At 47.8% G+C, this 23,059-nt stretch overlaps 2 protein-coding genes across 15 annotated transcripts in view; one reads left to right on the forward strand and one right to left on the reverse strand.

Annotated features, from left to right (window-relative positions):
* SFI1 (SFI1 centrin binding protein) overlaps positions 1-10,576 on the forward strand; it is a 37,333-nt gene extending 26,757 nt beyond the window's left edge. For 7 of the 8 annotated variants that reach the window (XM_082203019.1, XM_082203012.1, XM_082203014.1 and 4 more), the window contains 11 exons: positions 668-828; positions 981-1,055; positions 1,412-1,486; positions 3,609-3,785; positions 4,726-4,988; positions 5,721-5,816; positions 6,413-6,677; positions 7,266-7,428; positions 7,765-7,897; positions 9,025-9,127; positions 10,069-10,576. In XM_082203019.1, the coding sequence (XP_082059145.1) occupies positions 668-828; positions 981-1,055; positions 1,412-1,486; positions 3,609-3,785; positions 4,726-4,988; positions 5,721-5,816; positions 6,413-6,677; positions 7,266-7,428; positions 7,765-7,897; positions 9,025-9,127; positions 10,069-10,176 (1,619 nt within the window). In that variant the 3' untranslated portion in view covers positions 10,177-10,576. The remainder of the gene's footprint in view (positions 1-667; positions 829-980; positions 1,056-1,411; positions 1,487-3,608; positions 3,786-4,725; positions 4,989-5,720; positions 5,817-6,412; positions 6,678-7,265; positions 7,429-7,764; positions 7,898-9,024; positions 9,128-10,068) is intronic. The other variant, XM_082203013.1, reaches the window with a different exon arrangement.
* Positions 10,421-23,059, reverse strand: part of PISD (phosphatidylserine decarboxylase) — a 40,083-nt gene continuing 27,444 nt past the window's right edge. For 5 of the 7 annotated variants that reach the window (XM_082203339.1, XM_082203340.1, XM_082203338.1 and 2 more), the window contains 6 exons: positions 21,388-21,553; positions 15,475-15,711; positions 14,879-15,017; positions 14,502-14,639; positions 13,740-13,900; positions 10,421-12,763 (listed from right to left, as the gene is read on the reverse strand). In XM_082203339.1, coding sequence (XP_082059465.1) covers positions 12,539-12,763; positions 13,740-13,900; positions 14,502-14,639; positions 14,879-15,017; positions 15,475-15,711; positions 21,388-21,553 — 1,066 coding nt within the window. In that variant the 3' untranslated portion in view covers positions 10,421-12,538. The remainder of the gene's footprint in view (positions 12,764-13,739; positions 13,901-14,501; positions 14,640-14,878; positions 15,018-15,474; positions 15,712-21,387; positions 21,554-23,059) is intronic. The other 2 variants (XM_082203342.1, XM_082203344.1) reach the window with 1 other exon arrangement.

A 23,059-nucleotide genomic window follows, 5' to 3' on the forward strand; every position in this document is an offset into this window, starting at 1 on the left:
GGAAGGGCATTGTGTGTGTGTGTGTGTGTGTGTGTGTGTGGTTTTCTGCAGCTCTGGATTGTTGGAGATAGAGATATAGATATAGATATATATGATGGTTGTAAATCACCCCAAAAAATTAATTGAAGGTTAATCTAAAAACCATCTGTGTAAAATTTAAGTCCACAAAGCTTTTATGTACATGGGTTCCAATACAGAATTGCGCCGTTCTCCAGGTTTCCAACCTCAGTGTTACTTGTTGCAGTGCTGTGCTGTTTATTAGTGAGCTGCCTTCCATCGCTCCCAGCGCCATATGCCCAATGCTGGCTGGAGTAGATGGGAGTTGTGGGGCAAAATACAGTGGTACCTCGGGTTACATACGCTTCAGGTTACAGACTCCGCTAACCCAGAAATAGTGCTTCAGGTTAAGAACTTTGCTTCAGGATGAGAACAGAAATCTTGCTCCGGCGGCGCAGCGGGAGTGGGAGGCCCCATTAGCTAAATTGGTGCTTCAGGTTAAGAACAGTTTCAGGTTAAGAACAGACCTCCAGAATGAATTAAGTACTTAACCTGAGGTACCACTGTACCCTGGAGAGTACCAGGTTAGGGAAGGCTGCTCTGAGAAATAGGATGGGAGGAGGGCTGGGTTTCTTCTCGCTCACTATTTTTTATCTTCCTGTTTGGACAGTGAGGCTGCAGGCAATGTTTCTTCGCTGGAAGGAGTCCTACGTTCAGTCCTCTAAGCAGAGAGGGCAGTTTGTCTTGGCAGCTCAGCACCGTGGGAGGCAGCTGCTTAGCAAGTGCATGGCCAGGTGGAAGCAGTATCACCTCCAGTGCATAAGGAAGATGGTGAGGAAATTTGCAGATTTCTGTCTCCAGAGGGTAGGAAGCAGTAAACCAGATGTGTGGAAGGCTTTCTAGGACAGCCTGATAATTTTCATAGGAAAGGGCCAGGCTTTGCGCCTCAGAGTGGCAACCCTTGTGCCTCTTTTCCCCTGCAGCTCTTGCAGAGACAAGGAGATCAGCTGATGGCCCGGAGGCTTTCCTCTACCTACTTCTCAACCTGGAAGACACAGGTGAGGTCAAACACATCCCTTTCCCCTTCCAGCCTCTGACTGCAGTGGGTCCATCTGAAGGCTGAGATGGAACAGTGAGGCTGCTGACTTTTTTCCATCATGTGGCATTATGGGAAACCATATTGTGGGAGGGGAAAAAAGGGAGTTCAACTAAAGCATCTCCCCTAACCCTCGCCCTAGGTGCAGAGGAGATGAAAGGGGACAAAGGAGAATAATTTTTCAGTTCATGCTGAAAATGCAAAAGAACTTTATGGCTTGTATCGATGCTGGGGTTGGGATTTCCCCCTCCCTCCTTAACCTGGCCCACATGGTCTTTCTTTCTTTCTTTCTTTCTTTCTTTCTTTCTGCACCAACAGTTGGCGTACAGGCAGAGGGAGCGGCAGGAAACCATGCAGGCGCTTTGGCATTGGTCCATGTCCCTGCAGGGCAAGGTCAGTCTTGGCAGGCAAGAGAGGAGGTGCATTCACGTGGTCGTGTTTGGAGGAAGCAGCTCTGCTTGCAAGCAGACTGCCTTCTCTTTCTCCCTTTGCTGGATTGCAAAGCCAGGATGTAAAGAACCACACAGCTTGTTCCATGCGTGGGAGTGGGAGGGAGCTTTCTGCAGTTTGGTTAAGTCAGTGTTTCCCAACCTTTTTTTGGGCAAAGGCACACTTGTTTCATGAAAAAAATCTCGAGGCACACCACCATTACAGCCCCGTGACGTCAGCGCGCAGCGTCACGCCGGGAGGGACATGAATTGCTAGCAAATTACATAATCACCTCCTTGAGGGCTGGCTCATCTTCTCCGAAGGCAGAACCCCATTAATTAACAGCACAGACTCACACCATAGCCAAGACGAGGGGGGAAAACCTCAGTCATGCACAGTCATGCACATGTGGGGGCTAAATGAGGACGAAGACCGGGCAGAGAGCAGGGTTCAAATCACCCCACCTGGCCAGGACAATCCCTGGGTGCTCCCTTGGGCCACTCGCCTGACCCACCTCGCAGGGCTGTTGTTGCGAGGATAACACGGGGAGAACCACACGCGCCCCCGGGAGCTCCTTGGAGGAGAAAGCGGGCGATGAATGCAATGCACGAAATATATGAGAGGCGACCAGGTTTTGCAGGTGAGGGGCCCCCTCCGCTTCCAACACCCGGCGCAACGACGCCGAAGTTTCCCCCCGGGCTCGGCTCGGGGAGCAGCGCTGCTCCCCCCCGGCTCCCCTTCGCCCTCCTGGCTCTCTCTGCTGCCCACTGGGGACCCCCCTCACCTGCCAAGTCCGGAGCGCCGGTGGAAGTTGCATGCATGCATGCAGGGCGCCGCGTTGCCATTGCATTGCACTGCACTCCATGCAACGCCTGCACGCATGCATTGCCTTGCACGCCCGCCAAGGGGTCTCCCCGCGGTCCGATGCGTCCCCTCCGGCGCGGATGCAGCATTGCAAAAATAAAAAAACCCCGACGCAGCCCTACCTGGGGGGCAGTCTCCGCCTCCGCCGCTCCGCCTCCGCGGGGATCCCCGGGCTCCATCCTGCCGCCCAATCTCCGCGGGGGCGCAGGCAGGCTGCGCGGGGTCTGCGCGGAAGAGCCCCTGCCCGGCCGCCGCCGCTGCGCTCATTCCATGGCCGGGAGAAGAGCGCTTCAAACAAAACGCCCGGCCCGCCAGGCCACGCTGGGAAATGTAGTTCGCGCACCCTGCGCGGGCGCGGAGCCCAAGGGCGAGGGGACTACGGATCCCGGCAGCCCCCGCGCCGGGGACGGAGGGGGAGAGGCCGGGTGCAGGGATGGAGGGACGGGTGGGCGAGCGAGTGAGTGAGTGGCAGCCGCCAAGCCTTGGCCGAGAGCCAGGAAGGGCCTCCCCGGAGGAGGAGGAGGAGGAGGGAGGCGCAGAGCGGGAGGGAGGGAGGGAACCCCAGGGGTCATCTAGTGACGGCACCCCAATCGAAAATTTGACTTTTTTTAAAAAAAAAATCTTTCGAATTTTTTAATTTTTCCCGCGGCACACCAGGCAACATCTCGCGGCACACTAGTGTGCCGCGGAACAGTGGTTGGGAAACACTGGGTTAAGTACATATTACCAAGGAAAGAGGAGGAGGAGGGTGGAGACACAGGATGCTCTGTTTCCAGCTGCAGCTGTGCATCTCTCCCAGCAGCCGTGGAGGGCAGTGCCATCTCTGTTACTAGCAGCACCGCATGGAAGGGCCTTCCACCTCTGGGCAGGGCTGGGGAGCTGCTTCAGCCTAGGGCATCATATCTTGAGAGGGAGCACAGCAGTTGCAGCTAATATATGTATTTCCATTACATATGTCAGACATAAAAATGTTTTCAAGAATATAGGGACGATCAATCTCTCACTTCTGTGATGTTTTTGCACCACCTCCCACACTGCTGACAGTTTTGGATCTGTACTTGAAATTCTGAGAGCTTAAAACAGAAAAAGAAAAGCACTGGCATGTGTATTTGAGTTCCTTGACCCTGTTTGCTTTCTCCGGAGGGAATTTTTGCTGGTTCCTTTGTCGCTGATGAATACGAGAGGCTGTGCGGCCACTGCCACCTAGGTGTCTTGCCTGCAGGTATTTGATGCTTGGCTGGCATTTGTCCTGGAGCAGCAGCGCAAGAAAGGTCGGATCGAAAGGGCTGTGGAGATTTACCGGGCTGATTTGCTGCGGGAGGGCGTGACCCGCATCCTGAGGTACACGGCTGGCATGAAGGAATTCCGAGGGCACTTGCAGGCCCAGCATCAGGTGAAGGTAAAAGAACGGGACCCATCTTGTGGCTCCCTCTCATTTCACATCTATACAACTTTACCATCGTTACCCATTTTATTTCGCAACAGGTTGATAACTGCTTCATACACAGTGGTTTCTTTTTTGCACGTTAGATGGATCGGACCCACAATGATGACTAACAATTATTTGCTCTATTACCTGCCGTTCGCCCCAGGGTCTCAGGACATAATTTAAAAGACAATGTTAAAAACAGTTTTAAACAAATTTCAATTGCCAGTATAGGGGGTGTTCTGAAAATATTTGGTTGTTACCTGTGTTGGCTTGTCCTCTCTGTACGTAAGCAGGAAGCACAGATCCCTTATGGGGTTCCACCCCACAGCAACAGATAGAAGCACACGCCACCCTCTCACAGGTACACCTGGGACAAGTATAGGCACAGTAAGTCCTGTCAGGTCCACTGCCCAGCTTCTCCCTCTAGGGGGCACTACAGAGCCAGAGAGTGACATCATCACAGGTGTGCCTGGCCCACACCTTGCCCCACTCTTCCTTTGGCTCTGTTCTTAACCTCTTTTGACATGCCATGTTGGATTGAAGCATTTGGGAGAGACTGCTGCTCCTCCAGATTCAAAACTGGAGACTTTCCTCTTGACTATGGAGGAGCTCCTTATACAACTATCCTCCTCCCCTAAAGACCAGACTTCCCCAGCCTGGTGCCTTCCAGTTATTCTGGACTATAACTTCCATCAGCCCCTGCATCATATGGCTCTGATGAGATTTGTAGTCCAAAACATCTGGAAGGACACCAGATTGGTGAAGGCTCCCCAAGAAATACAGAAATTAACAAGCCCCTTCTCTCCATTTCCCCTGCCCAGTCCCTCCTTACAGCAGACTGAAGGGCACACGCAGCCCTCGCTTTTGCAGCACCACCAACCTGCCATGTGCTTCTTCCTTGCGATCACAGATCGCCTGCCACCGTCACCAGGCTGTCTACCGGTGCGCCATGCTCTGGAAACTAAAGGCCCTCTGCCAGAAACCCAGCCTGTCTATTCCGGGGGCCCCTCTCAAGAAGCGAGTGACATTCCAAGTGCCAGTGCCTGCTGCAATCTCAAGAGCCAATGAAGATCTTGGAAGGAGAACGAGCCTTCGTTCCACAGCAAGGCCTGCACAGAGCGACCACCAGGCCCACATTTTCCAGGCTTCTGGAGATTCCATCCTGACTGATCTGTGAGTAAGAGGCAAAGTTGCAACCTCCTTACGGTCGCTTCCCCTTCAGCCACCTGAAACTGTGAATTTAATTGCACAGTGGCCTCCCTCATTTTGAAAGCCACTGCATATGCAAGGCTTCTTTTAATTTTAAAGAGTGGGGGAAGAATGAATTGCAGCTCCCTAGCGAAAGGACTCAGCAGCAGATGGTTAGACTCTCTTCTCCAGATCTCATTCTCTCTCTCTGTTCCATGCAGGGAAGGTGTCATGCACAGGAAACTTTTAATGAAACTTTGGGGATTCTCCTGGGCCTTCTCCTCTCCCTAAGGCTCTATTTGCCCATCTCCCTGGCAGTCATTTGCTGTTGTAATAATATTAATAAAAATCCTCTTGAAATTGACTAGTCTAACCAATCTTTATTACTAGCCAAAGGGCAGGCAAAGAAGGCTTGTGCCCCTTAGGATTATTGAGTGGCATGAAGTACTGGAATCATTATTCAGTTCTCAATAGCAAGCCTTGGAGTAACTGCACTGGCTCTTTGGTTTTGTTTAAACTTGTAAGGCTGTGAGTGATAGGTACAGTTGCTTGTGTAAATCCACCTGTCAACCTGCTTTTCTTAAAGAAGTAGTAGTGCTGAGAACATGCTTGTAGGCACTCCTGTGCATAATTATCAGTGTGTAAAAGGTATGTATGTACCTCAGTGTTCCCTAATTCTAAAAATGCTTCTAACCCTCCCTCCTATCCTCCCCACAGGCAGGCGGCCCGCCAAGGCAGGTTACAGCCCCGTAGACCTGACTTCCTGCTGCAATCTCTGGAGAGAACAGAGCTGCCTGGTCCTGACTTGAATGGGTAGGGAAGAATGTTCAACTTTCAGACATGACAAATTAATAAATAGAACAAGGACTACATAGGGGCTACTCCCACCAGCCAAGTTCAGGGTCACTTTTACCCAAGACCTCTAATGAAAGGGAAGATCCAGGATGACATTCTCACCCCATCTTGGTACTTAATGGATGTTCAAACTAGAATAAAAATGTGTGCCCATCAACCATCCTGTTGATGAAATAAGAAGCAAGGCTTCTTATTTGATTGCATGGAAAATTCGGAGTGTAGCAGAATATCAAACTCGCAAAACAAGACTTCTGCAACAAGAAGCTCTGGTGCAAGTCATAAAGCTACATGGCCACAATTCTTCGTGGATGTCTCCAGATTCTTGGAAAACTTCTGCTTGGTACAAAAAAGGAAAGGGCTGGAGGTGGGATAGATGGGTGGGTGGACTTAGTCCACTTTAATTTGTACAGCAAAGCTTAAAATGTGCCTGAGCTAGAAAAGTGGATGCTGGCAGCTTGGAAGGTAACAGTAAGAGGAATTTTCCCAGATTCTTCCTTGGTGTGCTTCAGATTCTTATACATCTAACAAATCGGATCTTTGTCTTCCTCTTCTAGGCTAGAAAGCCTTGCTGGGGCTTTGCAGAAAACGACTCCAAGCCACCCACCTGCTCTGTCTACGGCCCTTTTGTCATCTGCCCAAAGCAGTGTCCCTTCTCCACCCCAGTTCAGCAGCTGCCCCTTCTCAGCACCCCCACTTCCTCAGGCTGCTCCAGTGCTGTGCACACCACCTTGGCCAGATAGGACAGCCCTCCCAATGCCAAACCCAGAGCTGTTGCCACCTTCCTCCTTCATGACACGGAGACGAGAGAGGCCAGGAACGGTGAGTTCTCACACCTTGTTTGCTGCTTCACGCAGTGGTAGTGCCCTCACCTTACACTCACTTGATCTGCCTGAGTCAAATTCCCAGTTAAGGCTGCAATCCTAACCCTCAGCTGGCAATGGCAGGCTTGATGGAATGGTGCAGTCAGCCACATCCACAGTCTAGCTAATTGCACCAACCAGGGTGGAAGGAAAAAAATGCAGCAGCAGGGCTTGCTCGGTGGATCCTGGCCTGACACCCTCTTCACCCTCAAAAGGGCCTGTTTTGGGTTGACCACATTGCAGCATTACTTACCAGCAGGGACACCACTTCTGCTTCATCCAAGCCCCCTCTAGCATGGCAGATTGCTGATTTTGATTACTCTGGAAGGCTCCCAGATTCAGAAGTGTTTGCCTCTCTGTTAGCCCAGTTCTGTAGCACAGAGCTTATCCCTCTATCAGTTTCTAAGGTGGGGATCCTTTTATCATAAGAACATTCCATCCAAAGGCCTAGGGTACCTTGCAGTTTGTTTAACACCAAACCCATAAGCACAGCTCTGAGTGGTGTCTGGACAGGTTAAATTAACATTCTTGTTTTCCTGCCTTTCAGGTCGAGCCTTTGGGCCTGCAGCCTGGCCTCTATTCCACAAGCCCTCCGGGACCAACCACTGGGAAGGAAAAAGTGCTGGCAGACTCAAGGGCAGATTTCCTCCTGCCTGAAGATTTTTCAAGGAGAGAGAGCCCTCCTCCCCATCCCACTTGCGGAAGGGCAGGTAACGATGATGGTCCTATGTGTGACCCACTTTTCTCACTCCCAAATAGCAAAAGGCTCTTTTTTTGCCTGCAGGGAGACATTTTGTTTCCTAAAGGAAGTGAGCTGCTTGTTTTGAGGCCAGGGGAGCAGTGGCTTTCCAGGAGGTTTGTCCTCCTACCTGGGTATAAGTGTGTGCCCTCCCGTTTTTGCTGCTTCTGCAACAAGAGTAAGGGGGCATGTCTCTGAGATGTGATCCTTCCCAGATGACCCACAGTTAATATGGCGGCTACAAAGAAGGGAGCAGAAGCTGCTCGGAGGGATTCCAAAACCCACACTGTCTTCCTTTTCATTTTAGGAACCAAAGAACCAGAAAAGGCAACAGAGGGTTTTACTCAGGAGGCTCTAGCAGCTCACAAACAGCTGGGAGCTGAGCTCCAGGTTATTGGGAAGAAAATGCAACTCTACCACCACAACCAGCAGGAGCTGAAGTACGTAGCCAAACACTACTTCTTCTCCCACTTTGCAATGCGTGTTTGGGCTTTTGTTTCCTCTGGGAAGGAGAGATCGGTTCAGGAAATCCTAGTTGGAAGGGGCCACTGCTGTAGTCTGCTGTGTTGGTGGGTGCAGGGACACAGTTCCCCTCCAGCACACTCTTCCATGCCTCCCTTAACTGTTGCCCTCTTGTAGCACCGCCCAGTAAATCTTTATTTTGATGACTTCAGAGCAAGCAGTAGGCATATCCATGGGCTGGCTCCCTTCCCACACTAACAAATTCAGGAAAGGGAAGGTGAAAAATGCCCTAAGGCTGCAATTACCCTGTACATTTAAAGCGTTTTGATGCTGGCTTCCCCCAAGTAATTCTGCGAGCTGTGATTTGGTAAGTTTCTAGGAGACCCTTATTCCCCTCCCACAGCTACGCTTCCCAAAGTCATTTAACAATCCATCCCTCTTCCCAGGGAACTCTAGGAATTGTAGCCCTTGGAGAGGAAGAAGGGCTCCTACAATTATTTGGGGGAAGTCATCACTGTTCAAAGTGGTATCATAGTGCTTAAACATTCCTGTTGCTCCTGAAATGCTTCCCCCCACAAACCTAACTGCAGGGGAGGGGAGCAAGTGTGTATGTGGGGGTGGGAGATTTATGTGAACTAGTTCTGGCCCTGTACACTTTGGCTCAGCCTTTTGTGTCCTTTTGTCCCCACCTATTGCTGGCATGCAGTCTGGAAGGTTGGCCACAAGGACAGAAAAAGATTCTCCGCCATCAGTGTAATAGTTCTTATGGTCCAATTTCCCCAGTAAACCACAGTAAGGAAACATCAATAGTGCTCTGTAATTAAGTAGTTATTTAGACAGATACTGGGATCAGGCGGGATTTGTTCAAGGCAGTCCTGCTGCAGATAACGACAGAGGGCATTACTGTGAAGGCAAAGCAACTGGAGTGGATGGGCTGGGTTAACCCACCTGACAGGTTTATAGAGGAGGAAACATTTGCACAGGGCTCACTTAAACCATTGCAAATGGTTGCATTGGGCCTAATAGAGGAAAGTGGTGGGGATTGGACCCCCGGCCTTGCTTTCATTTGGCCAGAACAGGGTGACCTTCTGGCTTTTTATTCCAGGTCTTGCCAGCGGCAGCAGCGCCTTCTGCTTAAGTGGCTGGAGATGAGACCAGGGGATGAAGAACAGCTGGCTGTGCGTCAAGTACAAGAAGAGTTGGATCAGGTACAAACAGGAAGTTCTCCCTGCGGCCACTGAAGCAAAATTAAATGGCTGCAGCGAAGCCCACACATTTCCCAAAGGGCATTGCAAAGAAGAGTAAAACCTTTATTCCCCTGCTGCCATCACCACTTCTGCTATTATTCTCTCAGCTCTAGGGCTGAGATGGTGTGAAAATATGGAGCAAGAAAGTGTTTATAGTGAGACTGGAGGGGGCCTCCATGTCCCATGGTCCTCAGGGCCTGCATGGCTTCTGCATTGCTCTGGGGCCCACCCCTTTGCCACAAAACACCTAGATTTTCCTATTTCAGGATTTGCTTCTCATAACGTTTTGGTGGTTGCACTTTTAAAAGAACGTATCCAAGTATCTGATGCTAGTTTCTTGTTTTCGGCAATAGGTATTACTATGCTGGTTAGTACCTAGAGGGTATCGATTAAATAAATTACTTGGTAGCTCAGCATGTTCTGGAGGAGGTATTGGAGCTGAGGTCCCTTTGGTACCCTCCATAAAATATCTGAGGGAGCTGGGCCTCCCAGAGTTTATGGCCATTGTCATTCAAATGTTGTGTGTGCACCGCATCTTGTGATCGATTAAGGGGGGTGGGGCTCACATGCCCCCCCATATTTTATTCAAGATGGCATCCCTTCTGTAGCAAAGCTCCCCAGTGACATTGTGTTTCTTTGTCACTTGTGGTACATGGTTGCACCACCCAAACCGCTTTTGAGAAGAACTGCAAAAAACCTACTCCATTTGGGATTGGTCTGGGAGCTAGTGCTACCCTGGCAGTTTGTGCATGTTTTGTGTGTTGTAGCTCAAAGCAAGATTTTTGGATGAGGGAGGCTAGGAATAATTTCTCGGGGGCACAGATGGCTGCCTCTCATGCTAGCCGGGGCCTGAGCCAGGCTGCCCCTCCAAACTACCTCTTTGTGCTTCTGTTTCTTTGCAGCTGAAAGTGAAGATCAGTTCCCTCAAGCACATACTGGGAGAAGAGCGACTGCTAATGGAGTCCTACATCACACGTGTCCAGGATATTCGAGTGGCTCTTAGCACTTAAGCATCTTGGACTCACTTGTTTGCATGATATGCAGTGGGATGGCTGGATGTTGTCCCTTTGCTATGCAGGGGGGTGGCAGAGGAGCCTCCATCCCGGTAGCTGTACAAACACTGGTGGAGGCTGCAATCCAATATAACTCATTTACCTGGAAGTAAGTCACATTGACATGCACAGGATTGCACTGCAGGTAGTTAGCATGTCTCTTTACAGCAGTCAAATGCTTTCTTTTAAAAAGTCAACCATGGTAAGTCATTCGTTTTTATTTTAAAACGTTTGCAATTAATGAGTTAATGTCCTTAAGTTGTACATTTTGACATACAAAAATACTGTGCTACTGATACAGTTGAAAAATTAAATGGATTCTCCGTGCAGGAGAAATTCACAGCGTCACTAAGAAACCCACTCCCATTTTGCTTAGGATCAATGTGACCTCCTCTGGCTCTCAGCAGCCTCAGGCCCCCACCACAATCTCCTCCCCTAGACCGGGAAGTTCATCCAGCAGAATTCCCGTGTCCTCAGTAAGCAGCAGAACCTTCAGTGCCGCTCTGCAAGCAGAGTAACAAGAAATTAAAGCTCAAAGAGGAACTGGCAAAGCAGCCAAGTGGAAGCAATCGAAGGAGCAATGGATGGAGCAAAGTTTACCCGCTTCGGGTAATTTTGTCTTTTTTGATAATGCACTAATAGAGGAGCTGTGACCCATCATTCTATCCTATGGTTAAACAGGCCAGTTAGCTGGTTAGAAAACCCACCTTCACACTGTGCAAAGATAGGAAGGATGGATGACCAGCCATCATCACCAAGGCCACTTCTCTGCCCTTCATCAGCATCAGAGACGGGAGCCACTATCATTGGAAACATCCATGCCTCAAATGGCACACGCCTCAGATGAAGACTTGCTCCTTTTTCTAGCAGTCACCATCTTAAACGTGCCTTGGCTTCTTTTCTTATGGCTGTGCTCATTAAAAGGGGCAGCTTCTCTCGTGTGTGTACAAGGTAAGACTAAAGCAAGGAAAGCATAAGAAGGAGACTTTTAAGGGGAGGGATGCAGTCTTAAAGCCAAATGAGCTCAACACTCCTGAGCCTCAGCCATGTTCACAACTTGGTTTCTCGAGGTCAAGAACAAAACACAGACATCATAAATAAACCAATTCCTTTTCAACTGCCCTCCCCCCTTTGGCACCAATTTCTATGAATCCCCTCCCAGGAAAAAAAGGCATAGTAAGTTTTAAGATTCCCCTTATTATTGGTCTACGCAGCAGTGCTTAATATTTTGCCACTGAACCCCACTTAGATGTGTGTGGGATGAAGGTTCAGAATAGAACTCTCAAGCTGGCTTTGGCAAATTTGGCTTTTAAGTATTTTGCAAGTCCAGCAAAGAGTGGGGAAAATGGTTAACACACACGAGAAAAGGAGGACTACTCCTTTTGCTTTTTAGGAAGACCTGGGCTGACAGGATCTTCTCCCCCAGTCGTCGGGTTCTGGCAAGTTGGCAGTAGCTGCGTAGGGAGAGGAAAGAGGCTTTCACTGCTGTCCACAGCAAGAGACTTCCCACTGCCTTTGCAGAGAAAAAAAACAATTCTGGGTTTTTTTCACGTCCCCAGCTTAACAAGAGACTAGATATTTCCCATAAAAAAGAAAAAAAAGATTAAGGCCAGAATAGCAATACAGAATGGCCGGGTTAGAGTGAGCTCGAGCTACAAATAAAATAGGCTTCCTAAAAACAAAAACAAGATCAAGTCAAATGTGGAATGTGGACACAGTGTTTGAGGTTTAAAAATACAGTGCAGACTTCTGTTTTAAAGGGATAGTACCAGATTTATAAGAGGTTTCTAAAACAATGGCACACCCAGATGAACTCTTTAATGTTTCTATATTCCACTCTGCTGAGTCTCCTGGTTTTGGCATTGGACTGTTCAGTCTGGTGTGAAACATAAATTGAGAATACGGCTGGGTGAGAGACATAATTAGAAAATATGGAACATGTGTCAATCTGACAGTATCCCTTGAAAGCAGAAATCTCTGCTCTCCTCCCTCCCTCTGACTGCAGCATTTCAACCAAGACTTCATCGTTTGGTGCCAAAGCAGGCTGAAAATGGCATCTTGGGGAGAAATGCCTATTTCTACAGGCACAGGGAAGAAGCAGAAAAGCCACCCTGGTCAACATTCTTAAAGGCCACAATCCCTGATATGTCTGCAGCTCTCATGGTGGGAATGCACTGCCGGCACCCCCCGTTCTAAGAACAAGGGGGCTTTAGTTTCCTCACTCAGGTCCTGCTGAGCAATACTCCCACCTTAGAGAAACGTATCCTTTGACGAATTGAGTCCCTGTTGCATATAAAAAGCCCCCCTGGCAGTGGAGTCTCTAGAGAGATCCTAAGGCCTCTCCAAAGCGGATTTTCTGGCCAGGCTTCAGATAAAAATTAAAGTCCTTCGGTGCCTCAAAGATCAAGACGATGGTTGAGCCTAGATTAAACTCTCCTAAATGTTCTCCCTTCCTCATGGGGATGCCCTCATGATTGTTGTTGTTTACGAAGCTGAAGTCGTTGTATGAGCCTTTGCTGTAGCTGGGGCTGTTTGTACGCAGATCCTGCACATGGGGAGAAGAAAAGAGGTGTTACATAAGGACTCCAGGAGGGAAGCAGGTAAGTGCCTTGCAAAGAAGCCTGTAACGTTTTGTTACTCAACCACTGGCTACTTTAGCCATTTGTAAGTGAAGTGCAGGGAGGGAGGCATTTTTGTGGTGCCTGCCTGCCTGTTCTTCTTCACCATGGGCAACGTGGCAAGAGGCTACTTAAAACCTCACTCAAGGCCCAATTCGCATGTATTCACAGTGACACAGTTGACGCCAAAACCACACCACCCTCTTTCGCGGAACCTATTAATTGTTCGCAGAATGCTCAAGAACCACCCACTCCCACCTGCTGCCTTGCAGGACTGAAGTTGCACTCAGTTCCATAACCAGGTTGGAAACTTGGGAGCAGAACAAAGAAAATCAGTTCAAAGGAGGTAAGGGTACTCACTCGCTGGGGAATTAACAACAAGAAATGGTTTTATAGTTCTAAGGTTCCTCAGGAGCTGGGATTATTACAGTCATTTAATATGTCCCAAGTGATTGCTCACAGGCTGGGCAAGTGATCCCACCATCAACATTCCCCCCTGAAAATATTAAGCAGCCTTTTACCAGGTTTAGGCTATTTGTCCACTTCCTTTGACTGGCAGCAGCAGCGGCTCCTGGGAGAGGGAGAGCTCCCTCCAACAGGGAATTGGGTTGCCCTTTCCCATCACCTGCTGCCACCTGGTCCTTTTTTTGGCCAGAGATGCTTCCAAGGATTGAACCTAGGAACCTTTTCATTCTTACCATTGGTCCCTCCTGCGTAATGTCTACAGCAGGCCCTTATCCAGAAAAGGTCTGGGGTCCTGAGTTATTTTGGAAACTGCGAAGGTGGGACAGCAACGGGCAGCTCAACACAGTTCAAGTGTCACTGTTCCACTTGTACTCTAAATGGTGGGAACACATGGGACAATGACTCCTCCTTCTCAAGTGTTTGAAAGGCTTGACTCACCTGATCAAAATAGATGCGGATTGATCCCACATTTTGGGCTCCTACTGCAGTCAGAGAGAAAAAACCGTGCTTCCAGTAGCCACTGAGTACAACGCGTTCATTATGGCAGAAGAGTTCTTTGATCCAGCGAGCAACCCCTGGATTCACAGACATCAGGGAGCCTATGGGGAGCAAGGAGAGAAATGGGCAGAACCACCCTTTTATTTCCCCAGCCACTGTTGGGAAGATGAAAGCAAACTCTCAGAAACAGCTTGAATGAAGAAGCTTTCAGCTCTGTAAGACAGTCTTCCTGCATTAAGACACAGTTGAGGCTTTGGGCTAGAGAGTGGAAAGGGGCAAGCTGGAGAAACCTGGTAGTTTTAAAATTAAGTTAGACACCCAGGAGCAACAAACGCTGGTGTACTTTTGTAAGGGCAATAAGGGAGGGAGGGAATCCAATCACTCATAGTATAAGCGTGATCACAACCAATCAGAATCCTGCAGAAATAATTTCAGAAGCACTTAGAGATGGGATCACTTGCTATTTTTAAAGGGCAAATTCATTCAGTGCCTTTTACATTCTGAACACTTCCTGGTAAATCATGCTTCTTCTCAAAGGAAGGATGATGTCCAGCATCAAATGACTCTTGGTTCAGGAACCACTGGATTTTACACAGAATCACAGAGTTGGAAGGGACATGACTTCACCGGCAAATATTTATTAAAATGCAGTGTTTAGCAGCAACCTTTCACTGCTTGTGTATCTCTGGAAACCTGGCTTACCTGGGAAGTGACGCCGGTGAGACACTTTCCAGTCGGTCGGTGAGTGGAAGCAGTGGTAGTCTCCAGGCGCCAAGTAAATCACACAGTGATAGAGCTCATTGCAGTCCTTTGTTACCAGCTGCTTTTGGAATGAGGAGGCTGAAAGAATAACGAGTAAAATGGTTTTTGAGGCTTCAACACAATGTACAAAACGGGAACATAGGCAGCTGTAGGTGAGACAGAAGCAGCTGCAAGGAGGAAGAGGAAGGGGTGGCTCAATGCCTGTGCCCAGTCAGGGCCCAATGCAGCTATTACATGGCATCCAGTGGTTGGTCCTCTGCAGATGCCAAGTCCAGTGGAATGATACTGAGCCCCAAAGTGTGCCTGTGTACACCTACCTGGCTTGCTTTTACAGTTCTCTTTATCAGCACGTGGTCCCAGGAAGGACTCCAGTGAGTAAGTGATGCCTTTTACTTGCTCCACTTCACAGTTCTTGACTTGCCCAAAGCTGAGAATCTTGCCATCAGATGGACTGATCTACAGGGAGCAAACAGCACCAAAAATTCTCGTGTTAGCATCTGCCACTTCTCTAAACACTATTAATTTTTTTTTTAAAAAAATTGAATCCTATTCTATTCAGAAGATGATCAATGATTTTAAAGAATCTATCTATCTATCTATCTATCTATCTATCTATCTATCTATCTAAAAACCCAACAGTTCTAGAACAATCCGCAATGCAACCAAAGCATAAATCAAAATATTGGCATAAAAACCACAAAGCCATCAGAATTAAGCATCCAAACACCTGAAAGAGGCCTTTTTAAACAGCCCATATTCATCAGCTCCAGTGAATCAGGTCTGATGCAGTTAACTTGGCAAAGAAACTCATCTAAAGGTTGGATGGGATAGGGTCTTGATGGTGTCCATCAGCAGTGAGGCTACTGCTTCTCCATAAACTCAAACCACTGCCCCTCACATCTCTGCCACTTACCATACTGTGGATGCCGCAGACGGGTCGGGCTTGGGGCTTTAGCTTCCGCCTGAAGAACTCACTAAGGTTTCTGTAGTGGTGAAGGTCTTCCACAGCAGCCTCCTTCATGTTGACACCAAACGTCCAGATGTATAGGCTGAGGACCGGCTTCCGGAGCCAGGTGGGCAGCTCAACACTGTTCAGGCGCCCCCAGGCTCGGGAAAGGAGTCGCGTTGGCACAGATTTGTACAGGGAAACCTAAAAACAGAGGAGGAAGATGGGAGCTACTTCACGACACCCGCTCACCTGAAAAAAACAACTGAAAACCTGCCCTTGGCTAATTTTAATGCAAGAGATCAGAGGCTGCTGGTGGGGGAGTATGTTGGGAGGAGAATGTAATTTCCCATGCACCCTCTACTGATCTACAGAGGTGGAAAGGCTGGATGTAAAAAAGCTGGCAATTAAAGACTAATTAACATGGGGTTCTTACACACACACACACACCCCACACCCAAATAATGATCGTGGCAGCTTCCACATTTTGGTCTAACCATGAATCATAGAATTGGAAGGGACTACAAGGATCATCCAGGGGCTCCAGCAGCTTTTGGACTACAGTTTCCATCATCCTTGACCACTGGTCCATCTAGCATGGGATAATGGGAGGTGTAGTCCAAAAACTGCTGGAGACCCAAGTTTGGGAAACCCTGATAGTCCAAACTTCCTTAAATGCAGGAATATTTCACCCAGTGTGGGGCTTGAACCCACAACCTCGAGATTAAGAATCTCATGTCCTACCAACTGAGCTATGTTGAGCATATCCTCATAGCATATGCACCTCAAATAGATGACTGGTTCTCTCCCCTGGATTAGGCAATGAGGTTGGGAGGAGAGGCAACTCCGCAGCTGCTAACAACTTTTGAAAGGGCCTCATGTGGCTTTAGGATGCCTATCCGCTGGGGGCCCCCATGAGCAATTTCACATCTCTGAGGATGTTGTGTCTTGGCAAAAGTATACAGGAACAGCAGTAGCTGCCTAACACAGTTGGGCCCTTAGTCCATCTAGCTCAGTACTGTCCACGTTGACCAGCAGCAACAGCTCTCTGGGGATTCAGTCTCAGGCATCTCTCCCAGTCCAACCTGGAGATGATGCTCTAGACTGAACCTGGGAGCTTCTCCATGCAAGACAAATGCTCTGCCACTGAACTGCGGCCCTTCCCTAAAGTAACAGTTCCCTGACTGCTGTACTGGAAAAACAAACCCATGGAGCTCATGCACATTTCTCAAGGAAGGGGCTAGTGGTGGCCCAGTACCCCTTCTACCCCTAAAGAACTATTTGGGCTAGTAAGGACTTCGTGGCAAAACAAGCAGCTACCCTGGATATGATGCAGGGGGTGAGACTTGCCCCTAGAACAAGGAGGCCATGGTTCCATTTGCACCAGCACCCAGACCTTGATGCAAGAATCCTGCATTCTGCTGCTTCTGTGCAACTGGAACACATCTTAGCTATATTCCTGATTAATTGCTGTGACTGGCAAGGAGGAGGAGGTGGTTGCTTTGTATTCTGTGTGTGTGTGGGGTGTGTGTGTGTGTGCTAACTGTAAAGCAGGGATAAGATCTAGGTCAGAACAGGGTGGGAACAGGTTAAAATACTGCGGGATTATCTGTAGGCAGCAAGGCCTGAGGAAATTGCTGTAGCTAATTCCTTCAAATCCCCCCTTGGTTAATCCTGAAACCCCTGGCATTCCTCTTGAGGGACGCAGAGCAGGGAAAAGAAAATCTCTCAACATGACAGAGACTTTAGAAGAGCCATGCCACTGTCTGTAAATTGCTTACCGAAAAGAAAAGGAAAAAAGCAGAGCATCACAAAACTAGCCAGAATGGATCTTCCAATAGCAAATCTTGCCAAGCTAACTTTATCCCCCTTGATAAAGATCATGCTTTCATCAGCTTGGTACCCTCCAGATGTTTTGGACAACATCAGTCCCAACCAACACCTGAAAGGAGGAAGCTATCTGGAATGGGAATGTCCAAAAACAGTTCACCTCAAGCTGTGGAAGGGTGTGGGTAGGGTGTCCTTGAGAAGGACAGAGTGGCAGGATGAGAGTCGCAGCACGATGATAGACCACCTGCTTTACATTCAGAAGATCCCAGGCTCAGTCCCCAGCAGGTAGAGCTGGGACTGTTCCATCTTAAACCCTGGAGAACTGCTGCTGTCAGTCAGCGTAGACAATACTGAGCCAGATAGACCAATGGTCTGACTGCCCTTTTGATACTGTGAACTACAACTCCCATCTGCCCCAGTCAGCATGGCCACTGCTCAGGGATGATGGGAGCTGTAGTCAAAAACCCCAGAAGGTAATGCATTGGTTGTGCCCCTCCAGCCCTTCTAGTATGAGTTCCTGTGGATATAAGGACAGTCTATAACTAGGCACCAGAATGTCAAGCCGGGGGTCATTACTTTAGGATAAGTACAGAGACTGCTGGTATGATGAAAAGGTCTGACTGGTGTACAGGTGCAGCCCAGCTGCCATCATCACTGGGCAAAGCTGTTCAATGGCTTTCTGGCTTAGGAAGGAAGAGCAGGGTGCCCCAGCAGCACTTCCACAGACCTATTTTCCTGCATCTGCGGTTTCCTACAAGGCTAGTTATTGGCACAACCATGTCAGGCGAGGAACAATGCCTAGAGGAGGGGTGGGGGAGTTGTCTAGGGTTGTATTTGCTCAGCTGAGTTCAGAGGGAAAATGCTTGGAACTGCACTGTGATCATGGCACACAGACACACCAGCCTGTTGCCGCTGCAGCTTGTACACTCGGGATAATACAGGACAACTCATGTCCTTTCACTATTCCTAATTATGAGGCTCCTCATAAAAATAGGAAAATATTTATCTTTCTCCTTAAAAGAAACGCCACTTTATTTCACTCATCAGAACACTCTGAAAACTGAGCCAGGAAGCAGAAAGAAAGCTACTTTTTATATCTCCTGAATTTTTCAAGCTCCCTTATGATCAAAAGGGTGTGCGACCCATCTGAAGCACTTGGTGTTAATGTGCTGGTGTCATCTGGGTTTCAAATGTGCACTTTAGCAACCCTGTGGGTTAGCTAGGGGGCAAAGCATAGCTGGTGATAAAGACCACATACTCAAGATGGCAACTGATACAAACAAACTGGTTTGCTGATCCACTATCCTTCATTCAGAAAATAATATTATCCTTCATACACAAGATAATATTATGACCTTCAAAGAAAGACTAGAAATCTAGTATAGCATTATAGCAGTTAGAAAATAATATGGATTAAGAGAAGCATTATAATTGCCTTGACTAAGCAATCAGAGTAATTTGAATATGAATCCAAGACTTACTATTTCCTATCCTTACTTTCTCCAGCGCACCTATTCTTTAAAATGATTTCCAAGTTCCCTACAGTATTTCGGAATAAAGTCAGGGGCCAACGAGTCTTGTGGTCTGAGCAACTGCAGGAGGGAGAATCTTCCTAGGTTACTGATTGGCAACTGTACCAGCTTTTATGTCAATTTCATCACTTAGTTTGGCGAACCTACCTAAGTAATAGATTATGGGGGCCCGTAATCTGAGTAGTGGAAAGTGTAACTAGGACCTGTAGCTCAGTAGCAGAGCACTTGCATTGCATAACGAAGCCCTCAGGTTCAAGCCTCAATAGCAGCTTCTCCAGGTAGGGCTAGGAATATCCTCGGCTTGGAACCCAGGAGAGCCACTGCCAATCAGTGAAGACAAAACATAGGCTGTTTGCTATGTTCTTATATTCCCTTTTTTTTTGGCAAGCCTTTACTGGGTCACTTTGACAAATTCCAACATACTCTTGAAAACAACTCACTTGTGCTACTGCTCTTTTTACTATCTTATTAGGAATGAAGCTTTCTTTAACCCTACATCAGGTCCATATCATCTCCCAAGATCCCACATTAATTGCCACTGTGATTCACCAAACATTTCAATCAGTTGAACTTTTTCCATTATTGGCATCCATTTTGGTTCACCATGTGTTCTCTGATATTTGCCAGGTAAGTTCCTCAGGCCTAGAAGGCCCCAGACTAATTCAGGGCTACTAGCTTGCTACACACATACACCCTGTTCTTCTTTTCAGGTGAGCTTCTGTTCTACCATTTGGAAACAATGAAAAGCTACACATTTGGGAAAACCACAGACTGCAACACACGACATGCCATTAAAAAATGCTGGTGGGCTATGCATTAGTCAGCAGCTCCTTGTCAGTAGATTCTGTTCTTTTAGGCACCCCCCTGCCACCACCCCTTTTTATTCACAGGTCTGTTTCAGAAGCATGCAACAGGCCCACTTCAGTTTGGAAGGTGGGTGCTCAAATGTAGAGTGCTGCCTTCACAGAGGAAAAACAGACACTCTGAAGGGAAGGCTGTTGGAGGCAACTGTTGAGTGGCCAAAATCACTTTAAGAGAATTCAATATTGTGCAGCAGAGGAGAGAAAATAATCCCTTTGCCTGCCTAGTCTGCTTTACAGGGTAGTTGTGTCCAGTGCTTTTTTCCTGGGGGTACGCAGGGGTACACATACCCCTAAACATTTTGTGAATCTTTGTACTTTTGTCCATTTACAGTGGTGCCTTGCAAGACGAAATTAATTCGTTCCGTGAGTTTTTTTGTCTTGCGATTTTTTTGTCTTGCGACGCACAGTGTCGGAAAAGTTTTGGAAAAGCTTCAAAAATCACCAAAGTCTTCAAAAACCTCAAAAAGGCTACCACACCGCGTGCTATGAGTTGCTCCTCGAAGTTAAGTTGCAACTGTATTAACGGTTTTAAGAAAAAGGAAACAAACTTGCAAGACGTTTCCGTCTTGCAAAGCAAGCCCATAGGGAAAATCGTCTTGCGAAGCGACTCAAAAAACCAAAAACCCTTTCGTCTTGCGAGTTTTCCGTCTTGCGAGGCATTCGTCTTGCGAGGCACCACTGTACTGTATTTATTTTTCCCAATTTGAACTATAAAATGGTGATTTTCTTGAGTCAAAATGAGAGTACCCCTAAACATTTTTAAAGAAAAAAAGCACTGGTTGTGACGATAAAAATCAGAGAACCTCCATATACACCACCCTGAGCTCCCTGGAAGAAAAGGGATGTGAGGTTTATAGCCATGGCTGCCTGCTCATAAGATTCTCTTGTGGCTGCCTGAAATGGACTTAAGATGAAGGAGGAAAGTCAGCGTTAAAATAAAGAGTAGTTGGACTGAAAAGCAAGTGAGCAGTAGCTACTCTGAAGATCACGCTAATGATTTTTCAGCTAATTATTCTTCTCAGCAACACTATTCCCATTTAAAAAGGGGGGGGGGGAAGGTAGACTCCTGCCCAGCAGTTTCCTGGCACGACACAATTATATTCAAAATAATGGCACAATATGCTTGTAATAACAGCATGACTAAGGCACAAATGGCTTGTTTTAAAAACTCCTATACTATACAAGTTGACAGTGTCCTTTCATGTATTGTACACCCGCAGAGGTCTGGCACAGACATGTTTGCATGAAGGGATGCAACAAAGCATTCCTGCAACATGTGCAGCGTCAATCTCCCAAAATATCACAGTGCCCAGTGAGGGTCCCTGCCCTCTCAGCAGCCATAGATGGCGTAAGCAAACATCCATCTTCACATCATAATAAATGCACCTTGGCTTATCCAGAATTTTCCTCTCATTTTCTCTCTAGGAGCTGATTCCACACATAACTTCCACACATGGCGCTAGCAGGTGAAATTATCCACTAGAAGGAAATGCTCTCCAAGCACAGACGCTCCACTAGTGATGTGATTGAGAAAGGGGTGGCAGGGGAAGGGCTCCATATGCCAGCTCTACTTCAGCCTTTTCTCCCTGCTAACAGCCACCCTCCTCCTCCAAATAAGGCGTCAGAAAGCGCAGTACAAACCTGCAAGCACTTACCCTGCTCATAGGCCTCCATCTCACTCTGGTCAAGGGTTTAAGAGCACCAAAAGGCAGAAGGTAATAGAGAATAGTCAGAGGCCAAGAACGGAGTTTCAGAGCGGGCCTAGACATACAGCTCAGCTGGCCCAACCTCCGCCTCAGGGCCAGCTGGGGAAATTGCAACCTGTAGGATCACATACACACACACAAAACGGTCAGCCAACTTGAGCTCAGGCACTGATGACTCTCAAAGGTCAAGCACCTGGTCAATCAGAAGCACCTCTCTGTGGACACGGGAACATCTCCACCTACCACCTGCCCATCCACCCGCTCTTGCTCTTTCCAAAAAATAAAAGGCCAGGAAAGTGTGTGAGTGTGTACTTGCTACTCAGCAGTTGTTTCAGAAGGGAAGCAAGGCTGTCTTTAAGCTGACCTGCCTAAGCCACATTGTACTTTTTAGAACCACTCAATAAAAGGCTTCACCCATAATCCACTAGAAAGAAAGCAAGGACACGTTTGGAAAAGACAGAATACTCTCTAAAATATAATTTAGTGTGGACATGGAAATTATCTGCAGCAAAAGAGCTGTAATGGAGGATGGCAGAGAGGCATTATTACCAAGTAATGGAAGGTCTGCTACCTTCCTACTGACGCTGTAGGATGAATCCAACATGGCCCCAACCTTGTTTCCTGCTATTTGAGAACCCGTATTTCTGTGGGGCTTGCAGTAATCGTACCCAAACTACTACTGTGTACAAAAGAGCACAGAGGGGGTTTCCTGCCTTTCTTTTGGGGTCCCAAGGAAACTTTGTCAGACAAATCCTAGTGAACGGCTACAGCAGGAGCTGCTAAGGCTAAAAGTTACCAGCCAGTAGCAGGTCCTGCACAGAGCCAGGGATAGGATCCTACAGCAGCAGGGGTGCATGAAACCAGGAAAATGTTACATCCTGAGCCATCCAGGGAGACCAAAAGGTCTCGCCTAAAGCAGAACACACCTCGCCTAAAGCAGAACACACCAAAGGTTCACTCCACTTCCAGGGTGGTTATAAGAATTCTAAGGTCTCAAATATATAATAAATGTTCATAAATGTACAAGGCAAAAACATACATAAGGATATAAACTACGTATCGGAAATAGTACAGGAGAGTAATCCTGAAGCCATTTTGACTCTCCCAAATTGACCTCAAATATTTCCCTGCAAGGAGGAAGGAAATGGGAAAAGCTTTCCAATTGTCTTTGGACTGTAGGGGCTTACACCTCCCTGCAAATACAGTCTGGCAAGTATCTGTTAAACTATCAATATGTGTAAGAGATTCAGGAACTAAAGTGTTTATCATCTCAAAGGAATGGCCAGGCTACCCAGAAAATATCAGGTATCCTGGCAGATGGGAGAGAAGCAACACTCTCAAATTTCTGCTGGAGACCGCCTCCTTCTGTGATGTATGTATGATGTTTTGGGGGGTGGTCTTGGGTTACAGGGTAGGCAATTTCAAAAGTCTTTATAGGGGCTTGCACACCATTGTTCTGGTTCTCTCCTACCTCCTTGCAAGGAGGGGAGGGAACTCTGTTGCAACAGAAAAATAAAAATCTGCCTTGCTGTCTATGGATCTTGCCCCCATCAATTGATCTCTGACCAATCATGGACTTAGGGGACTCGGTCCCTTGGGGAGTTCGGCAGCAAAAGCCAAT

This window comes from Podarcis vaucheri (assembly GCF_965113315.1).
Source record: "Podarcis vaucheri genome assembly, chromosome: 16".
Classification (NCBI taxonomy): Eukaryota; Metazoa; Chordata; class Lepidosauria; order Squamata; family Lacertidae; genus Podarcis; species Podarcis vaucheri.